Source organism: Podarcis cretensis (genome assembly GCF_951804945.1).
Source record: "Podarcis cretensis genome assembly, chromosome: 3".
Lineage (NCBI taxonomy): Eukaryota > Metazoa > Chordata > Lepidosauria > Squamata > Lacertidae > Podarcis > Podarcis cretensis.
The window spans coordinates 103,764,276-103,783,336 of NC_137172.1; the positions used below are offsets into that span (position 1 = coordinate 103,764,276).

The 19,061-nt window shown below is 44.5% G+C and overlaps 1 protein-coding gene across 1 annotated transcript; it reads right to left on the minus strand.

Annotated features, from left to right (window-relative positions):
* Positions 1-6,298: 6,298 nt before the first annotated feature.
* Positions 6,299-17,640, minus strand: LOC307212610 (glutathione S-transferase-like). Its single transcript, XM_079970138.1, has 7 exons — positions 17,446-17,640; positions 13,183-13,339; positions 11,514-11,565; positions 10,264-10,396; positions 9,506-9,647; positions 8,414-8,545; positions 6,299-7,310 (listed from the first exon to the last, which is right to left on the minus strand). Exons 2-7 carry the CDS (start codon positions 13,267-13,269, stop codon positions 7,188-7,190), a joined length of 669 nt encoding a protein of 222 aa, XP_079826264.1. The 5' UTR covers positions 13,270-13,339; positions 17,446-17,640; the 3' UTR covers positions 6,299-7,187.
* Between the last annotated feature and the right edge of the window lie 1,421 nt (positions 17,641-19,061).

Sequence of the window (19,061 nt, forward strand, 5' to 3'; positions counted from 1 at the left end):
ATTGTACAGCCATCTATCCCAGCAACAAAATCATCAAGTTTGCTGATGACACTACGGTGGTGGGGCTCATTTCAGGAGGGGATGAGTCCGCCTATCGGGACGAGGTGGAGCGGCTTTGTGTTTGGTGTGGAGAGAACAATCTGGCTCTTAATACGGTTAAGACCAAGGAATTGGTGGTGGATTACAGGAAAAAAAAGGCGGACATTCAGCCCTTGTATATCAAAGGGGAACGGGTGGAGAGGGTGGCGGAATTCAGGTTTTTGGGAGTGACTATCGATCAGGGCATGACTTGGAGCGCAAATACCACTGCTCTGGTGAAGAAGGCCCAGCAGAGAATTTATTTCCTCAGACTTTTAAAGAAGAACAATCTGAGTGAGAGACTGCTGGTGTCCTTCTACCGAGGCTCCATAGAGAGCATTCTCACATACTGTATTTGTGCCTGGTTCTCCAGTTGTACAGCTAGGAAGAGGAAGGTGCTCCAGAAGGTCATAACCACAGCCCAAAGGATTATTGGTCATCCTCTCCCATCTTTGGAAGAACTGTACGGTTCCCGTTGTCTTAGGAAAGCAAACAACATCCTGCAGGATGCATCTCACCCGGGATACAGTCTGTTTGCACTACTGCCTTCTGGCAGGAGATATAGAAACATCAAGTCAAGGACAAATAGACTGAAAAATAGTTTCTATCCAAGAGCTGTGGCCTTTTTAAATGCTGTAACTCGATAGTGTGACCTGGGAGTTTGATGGGTGTGGGTGTGGGTGTGGCTGGAATGTGGTTTGTTTGGTTGTTGTTGTTGTTTTGCTTTTGTTGTTTTTAAGGGATGGCATCCAATTTCGTTGCACTTGTGCAATGTTGCACTTGTGTAATGACAATAAAGAATCTATCTATCTATCTATGCTGCTGGATCCTTGCCCTTTGGGTTTTTATTTTATTATTTATTTATTTATTTTAATTTATTTATTTATTTATTTATTTATTTATTTATTTATTTATTTCAGGAGCTGCTGGTGTGCAAAGCCATGGCCTTAAGCCCGGTGTGGTGAGGCAATCATGTGACCTAACTTTTCTTGAGTTTTCCCCATTGTAGTAGCAGTTCACATGTGGCCCGAGGAGTTCAGTGAACATTGGATCTGCTTTTGGTCTGATAACCAGGCAGTGGTGAGCGTCTTGGCAAAACGGTCCTCACGCTCTAGCTGAATCTCCGCCCCTCCGCTCACGCTTTTGAGCTGCGCCGCTTAAGGTTTAATATTGTGCTTTCTGCTCCTGATTACGGGATCCTCTCATGATGTCACTGACACTCTATCCCATTTTCAGATGGAGCACTTCAGATCCTGGGCTCCAGACACTCGGCTACTGCCAGACTTTTCCAGACCACCTGTGGCATTTTGACAACAATTAGTAATTACAGAGAGCAGCAGCTTCCATTTCCTCTTCTGCTTTTAGCTCTTATGGGAAGGCCTGGATGGATTTCTTAGCCTTAAGCTGGCAGTCCTTGGCCATTCAGATGAACTGGCCCCCATCCTCTGAGCAGATCCTGCAGTATTTGGTCCACCTGCTGCAGATTGGGCGTGCTGTTCGAACTATAAGAATTCAGTCTGCTGCAATGTCTTATACTGAAGCTTTATTTTCAGAGACCCTTGTATAAAGTTTGTTGTGTGCAGGGCCTTGGAAGGTTGGAATAGGCTCCAGCCTCATAGGGCAGTGGGCAGGAAGTCGGTCAATTTTACCTATGCAGTATCTGCAACATGTTAAAACTTATCTGCTGGTAAAGATCAAGGCGAGACTCCTTTCAGTATTCCATTGCATTTTGGTGCACTCAGGGTTGGGGAAATGGTTGTTGGAGCTAGCACAGGGCTGAGAGTCTGGAGGCTTATTGCTTCAGGACTTTTTTGGAGCTTGTCATTAGAGTTGGGAACTCTAAAACAGACTTAGTGGGCAGGAATGCCACAATCTGGCTTCCTGTCACAGGTAAGGAGGGCCCTTGCCCAGTTATGGATACCAGAAATATTTGGCTTTTCATTCCCCTGGGGGCTGGTCCGCTCCTAGTGCGTAAAAATGGGTTCCTGTTAGCCAGGCATCAATGTGCTTACGTCGTGCACCAGTTATTACGGCCTGCAGCTTGCCTACCGCTGAACACGCCTCATTCCTTCCAAATGGGGCTGCTGCAAAGGCTACACACTGGGGGCCTGTCAGTAGACAGGATTGTGAAGTCATTGAATGTCTGATGCTGAGAAGGGTTATCTCAGGAAGCGTCACAATGATGTCTGTGCTGATGCTTGTCTGTTATTTCCTTTTTTCATAGGAGCAGCTGTGCACATTTGGGCCACAGCATTGTACGCTGGGCTGGCAAGCGCGCTGACGAGTCTGGACTGGGCGCCATCTCAGTCTTCCTGCCCATGTGAACATATACTGGATGTCCAGATGGCGAATGCTTTGGGAGGAGATCCTTCCTTTGGCGGTCGAGTGTGACCTGTGCTGGTCCTCCCGCAGTGCTGGTGGTACAGCTGGACAAGAATGATTTGCCGTCTTCCTCCAGCATAAGTTTGCATTCCTGCATGCAAGAGGGCTTGGTTCGAGTTGATGGCAGCTCTCCCTGGACTCAAAATAATTAAAGGCATTGGTTCAAGGTGATCTGGAGGGGGGGTTGGAGCACCTGTCCCCTCCAACCGCTAGATGCGGTTGCTTTGGAATTCATTGCTCCCCCACAATGTTTGCTTGTACTGATGATATGGTGGGGCCCAGTCGTCAGTGCTGCCCTGCTGAGGTCAGGTGCAGCTAGTCGGGAACCAATGCCTAGACAAACTACCACCGAAGAGGCCGGAAAGCATGTTAATTCTTGCCACTCATGCAACGGCGCGTTCTCCTGGCAGGCCCTCCTGTGGCAATAGTGGTGCAGCTTGGGGAAAATGATTTGGTTTCCTCTTCGTGTTATGGGTTACGTGCTGCCATCATTCAGGATCTAAAGGATCTGGCGGCCTTGGTGCCTGATTCCAGGCTTTTTTGGTCACAATTGCTCCAACGCCGCAATTGGCGGGGTAGTCCCTGCCCAGTTGCCACCGAACGAGCGAGGAAGCGGATTAATTCTGCGGTGGGCAAGTTGGTGGTAGGACTGGGTGGGTTTGTGATTCCTCACCCGCGTATTACCTTCAAGGCCCTTGAATTTTATAGGGCGTATGGGGTTCATCTTTCCCCTGTTGGGAATGATGTTTGGTTGGATTCAGTGGTGGCTGAGTTGAGGGTGAGGTTGAATTTGTGAGTGGTTGGCGGCGAGCGCAAGGGCTCTGGTGGCGGTTAGGCATTGGTTAAATTGGTTGGTGGAGGGGTGTGGATTGGCTGTGCCTACCCCTCCAATGCTGCTGCTGCTGGGAATTCCGTTAAAGGAATTCTGGGGCTTACCATCCCCTCGTCCAAACCCTTGGAGCAGGGTGCGGGCCGTGTAAGTTCCCAAGGAGCAAGCAGGGAGTAGCTGAGGGTCTGTGTCGCAGCCCCAGTTGTCCCTGGGCTTGTTCCTCCACACGCTGACTCACGGGAGTCAGCGCTGTCCCCCAAGGCGGGGGGGACAGCTAGTCATAACCAATGCCTAAGCAACCACTCACAATCTTGTATGATAATAAAGTTGTGGCCAAAATTATGCCAAAAACCTTAAACAAAAATTAAGTGTGATGTGTGAGTTATTGGGGTAGGGGTGTCCTGGGGACCTCAGCACGCAAAGCATGTTCTCATTAAAGGAGAGCACGGGTTGCGGATGGGGCTAACAGGACACCCCATAGTTGTCAGGCAGGATAGATTCAAGAGCCTTGAATCAGATTGGAGGTTGGAGTTACTGGGGCAAATTTGATGTTGCCAATTTAGGGGTGGGACCAGAGGTTATTTAAGTAAGGTCCACTGCTCTTTCCTTTCTCTTTCGCTGTGGACACCGGATCACCCGCCCACCCTCCCTTGATTGGGCTTCGCTCTGACCTTGCTATGCCTGTCATGGGGTCGTTCGCATTGGTGCGGGGGCCCGGTAGGAATTTTTCCTTTTGGCTGATTAGTGTGTGCCAATTGGGTTTTGCCTACTGCGTAGCAAATCGTCACAACTTGTAAGGTTGGCGGTTAGGCATTGGTTAAATTGGTTGGTGGAGGGGTGTGGATTGGCTGTGCCTACCCCTCCAATGCTGCTGCTGCTGGGAATTCCGTTAAAGGAATTCTGGGGCTTACCATCCCCTCGTCCAAACCCTTGGAGCAGGGTGCGGGCCGTGTAAGTTCCCAAGGAGCAAGCAGGGAGTAGCTGAGGGTCTGTGTCGCAGCCCCAGTTGTCCCTGGGCTTGTTCCTCCACACGCTGACTCACGGGAGTCAGCGCTGTCCCCCAAGGCGGGGGGGACAGCTAGTCATAACCAATGCCTAAGCAACCACTCACAATCTTGTATGATAATAAAGTTGTGGCCAAAATTATGCCAAAAACCTTAAACAAAAATTAAGTGTGATGTGTGAGTTATTGGGGTAGGGGTGTCCTGGGGACCTCAGCACGCAAGTGGGCGAAAAGATCAACACAGGTTAAATGCAGGCCCAGTCTTGTTTGATGACACAAGGCTGACAAATTAAGAAGGCTGAGAAGTGGGATTCTCTAGTTTAGTAGTCTAAAACAAGTATATTCCATTACAGGGATTAATATAGTACTTCTCTGAAATGATCAGAGCAGTAATCATTTGCTTTGTGAATATTCCAGTTCTCATACTGTATCATCTAGGGGAACCTGTGGCTCTCTGTACATCAGCTCTTAACATCTCTGACCATCGGCCACATGGGCTAGGCTTCCCTGTTCTATTCAAGGGACTGACCAGTTCAAGCCCTTCAAATATAAAGAACCCTAAGAAAGACGAGTCGGGATCTTGGGGGTGCCCATCAGAAGCTGGCACATGGGCAATGTTTCTCATTGATGGGGCTGTGGGATGTAAGAATCAGGTGCAGTCAAACACAACATGGGTAGAGTAGACATGAAGGTTCCCTCAGTCCTCCAGCCAGAACTTCCTGCTTTCCAGGACTGAGACGAAACTTCCTATGTGTAACTTGAGATGGGCGTGGCCTCTCCTGAAGTAATGATCCAGAACCACAGGCTGGCGACCATCTTGTCTCTCTCGTCTTTATCGATGCCATCTTAACAACAGCACTACTAATATGCACCCTTGGCTCGAGGCCAAGAGAAGAAATAGGGGGCTTTCTCCCATAAGGAGATAGGTAAAGGGACCCCTGACTCTAGGGTTGCGGCGTTCATCTCACTTTTTTGGCCGAGGGTGCCAGCGTACAGCTTCCGGGTCATGTGGCCAGCATGACTAAGCCGCTTCTGGAGAACCAGAGCAGTGCACGGAAACGCCGTTTACCTTCCCACCGGAGCGGTACCTATTTATCTACTTGCACTTTTGATATGCTTTCGAACTGCTAGGTTGGCAAGAGCAGGGACCGAGAAACAGGAGCTCACCCCGTCGCGGGGATTTGAACCGCCGACCTTCTGATCGACAAGTCCTAGGCTCAGTGGTTTAACCCACAGCGCCACCCACGTCACCACATTTAAACTATGTTGTAACCTTTTAAGTCTGCCTTCTGGGAACCTTTGTGTGAACAGATGATCACTTGTGAGTAAACATTTAATGCTTTACAGAAGACTGTGTAGCGACTTATTTTAGGGAGGATTAAATGGGGGAAATACCAGGAAATATTTACAGAGACTCTAAGGAGTCTGAGCAAGCTATCTGCTGTGTGTGTGTTTAAGAAAGGGGAATGTTAACTCTGCTGATTTTGTTGAACTTGTAAAGACAAGTTGGGATAGGATATCTTAGACAATATATCCTCCCCTGCATCCCTAAACATCCCCACAGGGGCTGCCCCTTCTTGTATGGTGCTCAACTCTCCTGCACTCACCAGAGCCTTGCACAGCATTGTATTCTCATCATTTCTGACCACTGGCCAAATTGACTCTGCTGGCTGTGACTTGCAGGTTTCCTTTGAACTGTGGGTGAAAGGGAGATGAACACAGCTTCTCTATTCCAGTGTGGACTTTGACTCCCCAGCTGAATTGGGCAGCTTCCAAAGCACTTTGCACTTGAGATAGGCCATTTTCTAAAATGCCAAATTGGAGTCGGAACCAAAATCTGTGATCAGCACATACTGAAGCGTGTAAGATCATGAAAAGTAGGGAGGAAAACCATCTGGGTTGAGATCTAAGCATGCTTACGTGAAATGAGTAGGATTTCCTCCTAAAATCCATGTTTCACAGAGAGGTGCATGCTAGCAAACAGTCGTAATAAATACAGCTCAACAGAAAAGAAAGAAATGCATTTTAATTGTTAAGGCAGTTGTCCTTGGTAATGATTGAGTTACTACATAGTAACAAATTCAGTGCCTGAATAGATTTGTGTCGTAGGTCAAGGAAGGCAAAGGATAATTTAGTAGCATAATAATAATCACTAACAGTACATATGACTGCCTTTGACATATTTCCTACATTTCTCCTGCTGCTGCTCATCTGAAGACATTCTAAGTGGCACATAACCAATTGTTTGTTGACCCTGGCAATGTTTTCCAACAATGGACAAAAATTTAATTTAAACATTTTATTCAATTTTTTCGGTATATGAATGCATAAAAATCAAAAGGCTTCTGAGTAATTTGCATAAATCTAACTGGATGTTGGGGTTGATATTATAGTACACAACAACTGATTTCTCAAAATTAGCACACAGCCCTGAAATTCATGCAAAATGTTGTAATTAAATTTTAAGGCCTTGTTTGGATCTACCTGGGTTCTCAAGCATCAAAATCATAGACTCCCCACATGTTTAGCATAAATCCCGATTAATGTAATTGAACTACTTTTGCCACCAGCAAGTTCTATCTCTGAGCTAATACTGAAAGAACGTACTTTTAGTCTGGATTGAGCAGCATGAAGGGTCTATATAACCCCATCATTTTCTTATCCCAAACTGGTTTGGACGTTATTATTACCCATGATTATGCCAGGTTTCTGAAAGCATGCCCCCTGACCAGAATGGATTTAAAAGTTGAGTTAGATGTGGGAGTAACTTTTCACAGAATTTGTAATAAAATATCAAGGTGGCTGACAAAAAGTTAGCGAAGGTATATGTGCAGAAGCAGTATAAATCAAGAAAAATAAGGCCACTGTTTGCAGTGATTGTCGTAGCTGAAGTGCTCAGAAGTTGAAAATCTTCCTGATCTGTACAATATAATTTTCATCAAATGGGGGCTTCCTCTGGCTGCCAGGCTGCAAGAATTTCTTAATTGTAGGGATGTTGCTTACTCTTGTCTTGAAGGCCTAGATGAAAAAACAAGAATCTCCTCTAAGAATAAGGAAAACTTCCCAAGATAGATGGGCTTACATTTGAGAAAAAGACCCCATCCATCAGCTTCAAATGTTTGCTTTCCTCTTCCCTCCCCATTCCATTTTCCTGTTGAATCATTGTGAACTTTGGGCAGGGCTTTTGAAAATGTTATATGTTTCCAAATGCATTATTATTGTTGTTGTTTCTAGACATGTACAGTGGTACCTCGGGATGCGAACGGGATCTGTTCCGGAGCCCCGTTCGCATCCTGAACAGATCGTAAGAGGCGACAGCGCGTCTGCGCATGCGCGTGTTGCCGCTTCCGCGCATGATGTCATTTTGACCGTCTGTGCATGTGCGAGCGGCGAAACACAGAAGTAACACGCTCCGTTCATTCCGGGTTGCTGTGGAGCGCAACCCGAAAATACTTATCCTGAAGCGTATTTATCCCGAGGTATGACTGTACTGAAATGGAATTCTTTGATTGTCAAATTCTAAGTGGTTTAAATAAAGTTTTAAGTGCTATTATGACATGGAGTTTTGAAAAGCAACCAATCTGCTTAATAATAAGCAGGGGCATATTTTTACAAGCACTGTAAAAATATTCAGAGATAATTATACACATGAGTCTAAATCAGTGGAAGAATGCATCTATGGAAAAAGATATGTGGTCCCATGGTGTTGAATCCACATGTGAAATCTGAACTTTCTCTATAGTCTTTCTACAAGCCCCCCCCCCCAACTTTATAATCCGGTGAGCCTTTTTTGGTCAGGTTGTCTTGTAATGCATCAAACTAAGGCAATTCTAGCCAGGAAACGAAGCACTTTTACCATCAAGCAAAGTAGATGCAGAAGTCTAGATGCCTGCTCCACAGAAACTTCTAGATTCCTGACATAAGACATATCCCCCAGATGGCCACTTGGACTTGCTCTCATACACCACCATAATCACCATCATATAGATGATGACATGCTAAGTGCGGCACACTCCTATGACTGAAGTTTATCCAGTTGCTGCATTTGCACTCTGTGAATACACACAGTCTTACAGTTTACGTTCCATCTCATGTCTCAGAACATGTCCTAGTTCACTCACTTGCAGCAGAGGAAACGCAGAAAGAACATCAGGCTTCATCTCTTCGACCATCAGAATAGCTTCAAGCAGATGGACATCTGCCCAGCTGAACTTCCCACCAACAAGGAAATCTTGTCCATGATCTTTTAGAACCTGTGGCATACAAAGAAATAGAAGTCAGTGTTGAGGGTATGTAGACCCCTGGCTCAGACTGGGCAACGGATGCTTGTTGTGGATTATTTCTGCTTCTTTTGTAATTCTGACATGTAAGGCTGAGAGGCAGGCAGGGACTGTCCCATGAGAGTAGCCACTTGGTTTTTTCATTCAAATATACATTTTACACACCTGCATGTATCCCACTGCATAACACCAAAAGGCCCTCATTGCTGTGATCCTCTGCTCAGTAGCATTGGAACTTGACATTGGGGTGGGAAACCACATATTTGCTGGACTCCAGCTCCCATCAGCCATAGCCAGCATGGCCAATGGTCAGGAATTAGGAGAGTTGTAGTAGAAAATGTGTGGGATGCGGGTGGCGCTGGGATGCGGGTGGCGCTGTGGGTAAAACCTCAGTGCCTAGGACTTGCCGATCGTCAGGTCGGCGGTTCGAATCCCTGCGGCGGGGTGCGCTCCCGTCATTCGGTCCCAGCACCTGCCAATCTAGCAGTTCGAAAGCACCTCCGGGTGCAAGTAGATTAATAGGGACCGCTTACCAGCGGGAAGGTAAACGGCGTTCCGTGTGCTGCGCTGGCTCGCCAGATACAGCTTGTCACGCTGGCCACGTGACCCGGAAGTGTCTGCGGACAGCGCTGGCTCCCGGCCTATAGAGTGAGATGAGTGCACAACCCTAGAGTCTGTCAAGACTGGCCCGTACGGGCAGGGGTACCTTTACCTTTACCTTTACCTTTACCTTTACCTTTACCTTTACCTTTACCTTTACCTTTACCTTTACCTTTACCTTTAGTACAAAATGTTGGTAGACTTGTAGGTTTACTATTCCACATTTAAGTGCTTCTGCAGAATTTTGCTACTGCTATGGATGGTTCCCCCCATACCCCTTCAGCAGTTAAGATCTAGTTGCACATTCTACGTTGCTACCTGACAAGCCCTTACCTTTTCATAAACTGGGAAATATCTGGTTGTGGCCCTCTCAAACATTAGGCTGGTCTGCTTTTCTTTGTTCTCAGGGGGCTGGAAAGGGAGCGTCATTATCAGCCCCATCAGATCAGTTGTTCCTTCCACGTACATGTCAATTCTGAAAGAAGCCATTAGAACAGTTACTTTCTTTTTTTTTGTCTTGTTTTTTTTTCTTCTTGTTGTTGCTGTCAATCAAAGGACAAGAAAATCAAAATATAATTACAACATATTATACATTAGAAATACATTAACGATATAACGTATACAGTAAATAAAAAATAGAAACAGATTCAACGATGCTGTTTATCCAAACAGAAATATATATATAATTACTTATGTGTTCCTAAAAGTATATGCAGGTGAAAAATCATGACCAGCTCTAATACATTTCAGCAGCCATATGGAATGACACATATTTGTGCAACCAGTCAGTTGCAACCCAGCATGAATGATGGGATCTTCCACACACGTATGGAAGGTTAGCAGGCATGATGCATGATGTGTTTGGCATTCTCATGTTATTGGATAGCTTCCCTCCCCAAGGAGCTTTAGCCTAAATGTTCTTGTAAGAATCACATTGTGACATTTAGCTCTGGGGATATAGAGATGCATAAACAGAAAGATGATAGAATGTTTGCAGTTCAGGGCAGACATTCTGTGTTTTCAGCTTCTGTCAAGAGCTGGCTTTCTATTCAAAAATAAACCTAGAGCAAATTCTACATGTTCATAAGTACAGTGCTCTCTCCTTCAGGTCCTTCCCGTAGAGGTTGTGCTTTGCTGCGATGTAGTTGAGAATAGCTCGCGTCTGCACCATCTTCATCCCATCTATTTCCACCATGGGCACTTGCTGGAACAGGAGGAATCCATCTTTAAAGAAGAAAAAGATGGGGATGAATGATTCAGTTCTCACAAACTTAGATAGCTTAAACTAGTACTTCAGATTGATTCAGCCTGCCTTCTTTGAAAGTTAAAACTGAAGTATTGCAGTCTCTAATCTCAGCAGAGCACCCTTCTTTAGGAAAATGTGGCTCCCCATTGGTTTGTATCATTCAAATAGAGATGCAAAAAGACGTCATTTTCCATTCCAGCCTGTATTCATTCCATACACTGTTTCTATTCATCATTCATTTCTCTGTCCATTGTAATGGGTTTTAAAAAGATTTTTTAATTGAATTTTTTCAAGATACAATGCAATAAAAGACAAACTAATAAAAAAGAGGAAGCAAAAGGAAAACAAATAGAGAAAGAAGAAAGAAAGAAAGAAAGAAAGAAAGAAAGAAAGAAAGAAAGAAAGAATACAAAGCCCTCTTTAGGTGGATCTTAATCTTTATCTCACACAAAAGTGGATGGACCATCCCATCTCTCACCTGGGGACCCTCCTTTCCCTGCCTCTCATGCAGGATCATTCATCAGCAATCCATTACTTTCCCACAGTGATAAAATTATGTAACTTACAGAATTAGTTACATTGGTGTTACGTCATCCCATTCATTTTGGTGCAACGTAAACTCAACACGAATGGGGTGTTTGTAAGTACTTTCAAACTGTTTTCAATGTTGTGTTTTAATATTGCAACCCCCCTCTTTGGGGCCTTAGGCTGAAGAACAGGCGGGAAATAAATAAATAATCAGTTATGTGTCATTTGCAGACAGAAAGAAACAACAGTGAATCCCAGTCCTATTAAGTGGATTGATTTCCATTCAGGACATGGGCAAATACACCAAGCTGGCAATTTCTGCTCCCTCTTTCTGTTGAAATTCTATGACATCCCCAAATCCAAATTCCTTTGTGTTTTTCCTGTGCAAGCGAAAACCAAACCAATTTTTTTTTTTACCCATGAAAATAACAGTATTTGTAGACTCGGATGTGGACCCCAACACTAAGTGGTTTCTGAGGTTTTCATTTAAAGAATCAATGGGGGCTCCCCCTTAATTCTTTAAATATATCAGTCCCATGTAGAGAATACCTTCAGCCATAGACTTACTCTTCCGTAATTTTTCCAAGTCTTCATTTGTTTCAATAAATTGTTCTTCAAACTGAAACAGAATAGAACAAACAGAATCATGTTTGTTTTTCATGTCGTAATTATCTTGAGAGAAATAGATGCTGGTCATTTTCCTTGACTTTAAAAGCACCTGGAATTTGGGGGACTGTTTTGAAAACCTGCAAAATGCAATACAGCCATTAAATTCCTTTTTCCCTGCCTCACTGCTGTACCCTCGTATTGATTCATATTACAAAAAGGATGGTTGAGATGAAAAGGGCCCCTTTGTCTTGGCAGAAATCATGCGCTTGGTCAGTATACAATGCAGTGTTTCTTTCCTATGTTTATTTTCAGCGTGCCACACCATTCATACAATTCTATTGCTTGAAATGACTTCAAAAGACAAACAGTCCAACCCACTGAAATGAGATCATGTTGAAGATTCTGAAGTATTCCCAGAGACACATTTGTCTTGGCCGTTCCTCTGTAGCTGGGGAGTGTGATCCCCCTCTCTTATATATAGCATTTTCTATTATGTCAAAATAAATTTTTATATATTCTAAAATACACCCACAGGTTCTCTGTTTTTGAAATATACTCGGAGTGTGGATTTCATGCTCTTTATTCAGCTCATAGTGGTGAGGAGGAATGGAAGTTCCCCTAGAATGTCTGCTTTATATACATTATTTACATAATGGGCCCCACGTGATTGGCTAATTCCGGGTTTCTCCTGTAGGCCAGTCAGGTTGCGGATTCACTTCCACCTGGAGCTGGATTGGGTGGCTCCTGTGGACCAATCAGACTGCTGCATTCCGAATCCTATTGTTCTAGGACCAATCAGACTGCTGCATTTTGGATCCTATTCAACTCAGTACATAACAGGTCTGCATGCATTTCTCTGAACTATATGGCTGATTAGATGACCTATATTCACTTGCCTCAATCCCGTACAGCCCACCAAACTCATTGGGATTCCCATTTTAGTCAACATGTATAGGATTGTGCTGTATGATTGAAAACAAACAACTGTCCCTTGAATTGGCAGCCAAATAGTTTTATTACTTGGGACAGAGATTTTCCTATGCAGCTAGGGTTGCCATACGTCTGGGGAAACCTGGACATGTCCTCTTTTGGAGGGCCGACATGCTGCTGCCAGCCTGAGCTGAGGACTAAGAGGCGTATGGGTGTGGCGGCAGCCCCAGCTCAGACTGGCAGCGGCTCGGGCTGTCCTCCTTTTTGCTCTTCAAGATATGGCAACCCTAGATTAACATCAGAGTCTTGTGGCATCTTAAAGCTGCCCAGAGTGGCTGGGGCAACCCAGTCAGATGATTGGCATATAAACAACAACAACAACAACAACAACAACAACAACAACAACAAATAATAATAATAATAATAATAATAATAATAATAATAATTTTATTATGGCATAATTTTTCATGGACTACAGTCTACTTCACCAGATGCTTAAAACATTCTCCTGAGTTGCAGCAGGAGTGTATGTGTTTGTGTATGCAGACACATAAACATACAGAGAGAATTGTGTTGATAGCACAACATACTGCACATATATTCAGCTGTGTGTGCAAAAGAGGCCATTCATCTTAACTATTGCTAGTTCATTCATCCAGCGTTGCCTCCCCCCTTTTATTTTTATGGTCACACAAACCTCCACTCCAGCTGCTGCAAGGAGCCAGCGTATAGATTCCATCTTCCCTCTCCCTCGGACGTAGTGCAACTTGGGTTTCCCAGCCATCTTTTCAGCCTTCTACTTTGTCAAGTACTACACAACTGGGTTTCACAGTAGAACAATGTTATGGACTGTCCTAAAATGGAAGATACAGAAAACTGGGGATCAAACAGACAGAACGTTGGAAGTGTTGGGATACAACTCTGCTTGTATTGGAGGCTGGTGGGTCTGCACGGGGAGAAAGAAGATAGAGAAGAAACCTCATGGCTTCCTAGATTGTACTTTAACATGTGCTGACCTTTCCTCAGGTGCTAGACTGATGCACTCACTCTAGCTGACCTCATTTCCTATGGCTCCCACTCTTATCTTGAGAGAGGAGACATTGTTATGTTTCTCTTGCTGAGAACAAAGAGCAAGCATGGCGCTCTTTTTCTCCCTCCACTTTAGTTAGCTAAAACTAGGATCTTTTCTATCAAGCCTGTACTGTATTTTTCACTCTATAAGACGCACCAGTCCACAAGACGCACCTAGTTTTTGGAGGAGGAAAACAAGGAAAAAAATATTCTGAATCCCAGAAGCCAGAACAGCAAGAGCGATCGCTGCACAGCGAAAGCAGCGATCCCTCTTGCTGTTCTGGCTTCTGGGATAGCTGTGCAGCCTGCATTCGCTCCATAAGACGCACACACATTTCCCCTTACTTTTTAGGAGGGAAAAAGTGAGTCTTATAGAGCAAAAAATACGGTATTTCCTTTAATAAACCTGTCTTTCCTAAACTCAGCGCCTCAGTGTGATTCCATCAAGGGTAAGGCATGCTCCTCATTGTTAAGCTCATCTTTTAATGATCATGCACTTAAACTCCGTCTCCCATTATTCAACAGGTAGACTGCTCTGATTTTGTGTTGGGCGACAGTTTTATCTGTTGAATTTCCACCTCTCATACAGTTGTTAAAGGCACAAAGCATACAGTTATCTACCTTTCAGGCCCTGGAAATAGAATGGGGATGTATGACTAAGCAGATCTGAGCAGCTTGAAACTGAGCTGTTGAACAAGCACACATAGAATCTTAGAATTGAAAGGGACCACTGGGAGCATCTAGTCCAGCCCCCTCAAATGCAGGAATCTTTTGCCCAACATGAGTCTCGAACCCACAACCCTGAGATTTAGAGCCTTATGCTCTACCCACTGAGCTATCCCAGACCCTCTCTGCTTCTCTGCAGTTTCTTTGTTGAGTTTAGATCTTTCTCTCAGATCAGAGTGAACTATGCCACCAACCCAAGTTCTTATAGCTGCTCCCTCTCTGAGAGGGCCAGAATTGATCTCAGAGGCTTGCAGTTGATGATGAACTGCCCCGAGACTTCCAGGTATAGGGCGGTAAATAAATGCAATAAAGAAATAATAATGGTGATGATGATCTGTTAAATACAATCTGGATTTTAGTATGCTGCAGCATGACCTTGCAATTAAGTTAACCATTTACCTTAAGTACGGGTTTATGTACCCTGAACCATTTGATAGTGATAGCTGTTGCAACCAGAGCGGCCAACTTTTGAACTGAACACAAAAAGAGTTCTGCTGGATAAGGCAATGGCCAGCATCTTGTTCTACAGTGGCTAGCCAGATGTCTATGAGAAGCTTGCAAGCAGAACTTGGGAAAAAACAGTACTCTCCCCTCGTATTGTTTCCAGTAACTGGTATTCAGAAACAGGCTGCCTATGACAGTGGAGGTAGAATTACCTCTGTGTGATCAGACTGTGGAATTCCTTTTGAGCTCACCTTTGCTTATTACATTGCCTGAACTATTGCCTCTGTGTGACCTGACCTTGGACTGTCTCTTGACCTTGACCTTGCCTGAATTACTAGCTGGGTGTCCAGTACCTGGACCGCTTTGTGGCCTAATTATGGACCCTTTCCAGCTGGGAGACCTGGCCTGGAACTCTCCCAGTCTTCAGCTTCATTGAATGTCCTCAGGTTCCAGCCTTATGAGTGTGTGTGTGTGTGTGTGTGTGTGTGTGTGTGTGTGTCTCCTCTATCCACTTTCTCTACACCATGCATAATTTTATATATGTCTATCATAATTTTATACACCTCCATTTGCTCCTGTAGCTGTGCCTTTAATGGTCACGTGATGTCCTATAATAGTACTACTCTCCTCTGCCTTGTATCCTGGAGTACTGTATCCAGTTATGGACACCACAGTTTAAGAAGGTTATTGACAAGCTGAAACGTGTGCAGAGGAGGGTGGACAAGTTGATACAGGACCTATCCCTAGCTAACAGGACCAGTGGTCAGGGATGATGGGCGTTGTAGTCCCAAAACATCTGGAGGGCCAAGTTTGCCTATGCCTGCTTATGAGGAACAGTTGAGAAAGCTAAGTATGTTTAGCCTGGAAAAGAGAAGACTGAGAGCCCTTCAAATACCTGAAGGGCTGCCACATGGAAGATGGAGCAAAATGTGCCCAAGGCCCTATAAACTAGGGATTGTCATTTGATATAGCATGCCTGTTCATTCAGCTTTCATTCAGTCTTGAACCCCTCCCGGTTCACTACAGTTTCAGCATTTTGTTGTTCTTGCCGTTTGCTGTGCAGCAGGGCTTGTAATCCATTTAGAAATGTTTGAGCCAACTTATGTAACAAGGAGGTGTCCGCTTACGAAATCAGCTGGGTTCTGTAACCTGACTTCTCTGACTCATATCAGATGTGCATATATACTGCATGGGTTGCAATGTGAATATGCAGAATACTGTCTTGATACATTCCCCTTTCGTTTCCCCGCAACCTGCTGGCTGAGTGTGTTCAATGTGTTTGGTCCTTCGTGTTTTCTGCTTTGGGTTCAAAAGAGCACTTGCCATTCTTGTTGGAAGTGGTCTAGACACCTCAGTTTATTACAGCTAGCTGGGGGGGGGGCAGTTGCCCCACTTTTGTGGTGCCTATAGCCCCTCTGGACAGCAATAATGTGGGAGCACTGGGGAAACCCTGCAAAACAAACTCAGGCTGAATAAACCCAACACAAATGCACTATTATTGTGTCAGAACATGCTGCAGAATACAGCCACAAAAAACCACCAGCAGTCTGGAGGGGTTTCTTGTCTTCCAGGTCCTAGCCCAACACTTCAATCGCTACACCACACTGAAAGGTGTTTGTAAGAGAGGGTTTTAAAAAATAAAAAATAAAGGGAGGGAACACATTCTTCCCCCACAGATTTGTAGTTTGGGCAGAACTATCCATTTGGTAATATGTATGTGTGAATTGAAAACTGTGCGCTTCCTAATTTGAGAAGAAATTAAAATGTTAAACAGCAAATGGAACTTCTGAAACAATTGCTTTCCTTAAGGGTCATGGAAGGAAAGTTTCCCCTCCTCCTCCTAGCAGCCATCTGAGACTCTCCAAAAGGTTTCCATGAAAAAGTCGTCCCTAACCGCTCCCCCTCTCTCTTGGCATATTACTATTGTCAGCTTGTTCTTGTAGCTGTTGGTAAATTGTTCCAATCAAATCTCTGCGAAGCTCGCCTCACTTTCTTCCCTGCAACATACCACAAAACCCCAGAATAGTGGACCTTGCTTACTTTATCCAGCTTCTTCTCTGTTCCTCTTTTTTCCCCTCTCTGCCCCTCCCAACACCCTTCACAGCTCAGGAAAAGAAACTCCGGTGATCCAACGTCTAAGTTTGCAGTTATTTCCCAGCCACGATATATCCCCTATCAAAGCTGCCTATCCAATTTGCTTATCCAGCTAGTTTTAATTCTTGCTAACATTTGCTTTCACCTTTTTAGATTCTACTTCTCGACTCTCTAAAATCCCTCTTTCCCCTTTCCCTAGCACAACAAGCTAGCAACATGCAAACTTTGGCAGATGTCAAGTTTATTTTAAACAGCTGAACTACTGGCCCCATTTCCCCTTCCCTCTAGCCCTCGTTTACATGGCAGGAAAGCAGCGTCTGATCCTGAACTGTTACTTCCAAGCTTCTTGTTTTGACTTCCCTTCCACCCACTGTACTGTAGTTTCTGCACTCTGCTTTCCTTTTCTTTCCCTCCATGCTTTAAAATCCCACCGTCCTGCTTTCGAAAAGAAAAAAAAAAAAGCCCTTGTTCTCCTTTGCTCATCTCTACTGCAGCTAATGTCTGGTAAAGTGGATTTTTTTAAAAATGCAAATCTGTCACCTTTGCTGCACTTCTCCCTGGTTTAAATTACTTCCCACATAGCTGAGTGCAGAAAGCAAAGCACTTCACATTTTCCAGTACTAACCTCCAAACCCGAATCCCCTTCCAGGGTCTAGGCAAAGAAACTGAGCTTCAAAAGGCTTTGTTTGGTTTGGTTTTGGTTTTTGTTCCACCTTCTCTGAAGATTTGCACGGGGGTGGGGGGTTATCCTGTGACAAAAGCACAACGCCTGCTGCACAGATCCAATCAGCTTTGCCTGAGTTGCCCACAACTTTCTAACATTTGAGTCTCTCCTGCCCACCCTTGCAGACGGGGAGGAGGAAATCTCTGCAGCGTCAGGACTCAGCTGTACAGTAGTCCTATAAAATTCCTGAGGCGTGGCTCCGCTCTGAACAGAGAATATTCTGGAGACTAGTTTATTGTGGACAGAGTTCACTTCATCAGACACATTCTATGTTATCCTTGTGTGTGTGTGTGTGTGTGTTATAGTTTGTCTGTGTGTGTGTATGTGTGTAAAAAAGATAAAAATTGAAATGCTCATACGCAGTACTATTTTTGTAGAAAAACAGGTGCCAGAGCTCACCATAAACTTCCCCCCATATTCTCTTAGAAGGAGGTTGGCACCCACCTGAGAGATGCTGGAACTGAGTTCTAGCAAGTTCTGGCTGGGGAAAAAAGCCCTGCTCATATGCTGATAAATTGTAAAATGCCTCACCGCTTCCCTCTTCCAGCACCCATTCTCCTATTACTATTGAATTTGTAATAAACAGTTACGTGGGTGAGAAAACCTGACTGACAAGACTTGTTTTGCAAGGTAGTCATTTGATTGGATTGGATAATAAAAATATTGCTCTGAGAAGAAGGGAAGGGGAGAAAAAAAGACCTTATACTTATAACCAAGGCTTTTTTTGTGTTGAAGGTGCTTACTGGTATGGAGTAGTGGCCATCTTTTGTTGCCCGTGGCAGCCATTTTGTGCTGGCACCCACGGCACTTTTGTCAATATATGAGTACTGGCACCTCTCTTTCTTTCTTTTTCAACCAAAAGGTTATGATACTACGATCCTACTACGTATAGCCCTGCTGAATCCAGTAAAGCAATCTTTATTTTTTAAAAAAGACTCCTTTCATTCCTCACTTGAAACAGACAGTATTGATCCCACCAGCAGGAAGAGAGGAGCAGAAGCTGGGACAACTGTAAAGCAGGTAAATGTTTTGCCACCATTTCTCTGCTTTGCTCCCTTCTGAAGGGAGAGGGGAGATGTTGGAGCATCCATGAAGGACCCTGGACCCAGATGTTAAGTTGTGGGTGAACATATCAGAGGACACAGCGATTCTTCAGACAGCTCTTGTTTATTCACAGGCCAGAACAGAACTGAACTGAAGGGTTCAGCCAACCTGCTTATATAGAGCTCAACTACAAGGCAACAGTAACAACTTTCTGTAACTATCCAATCACTGAACGTCACTTTCAATTCCTTATTTGCATATGTGGACCTGAGTGAAAACTATCTACAGTATCCCCCTGCTGGCCCAGGGTGAGAACTTCAGTACATAACACCAGACACTGCCGCTTTGCAGCAGCTGGCCTGATGACAGACTTCTGGGCCAGGTTAAAGCGAAGGAATTGCTAGGTTGAAGGGGATTGCTTTTGGATGGTGGGATCTGACTTTCCATTTGCCTGGGGATTAAATAAGCAATTG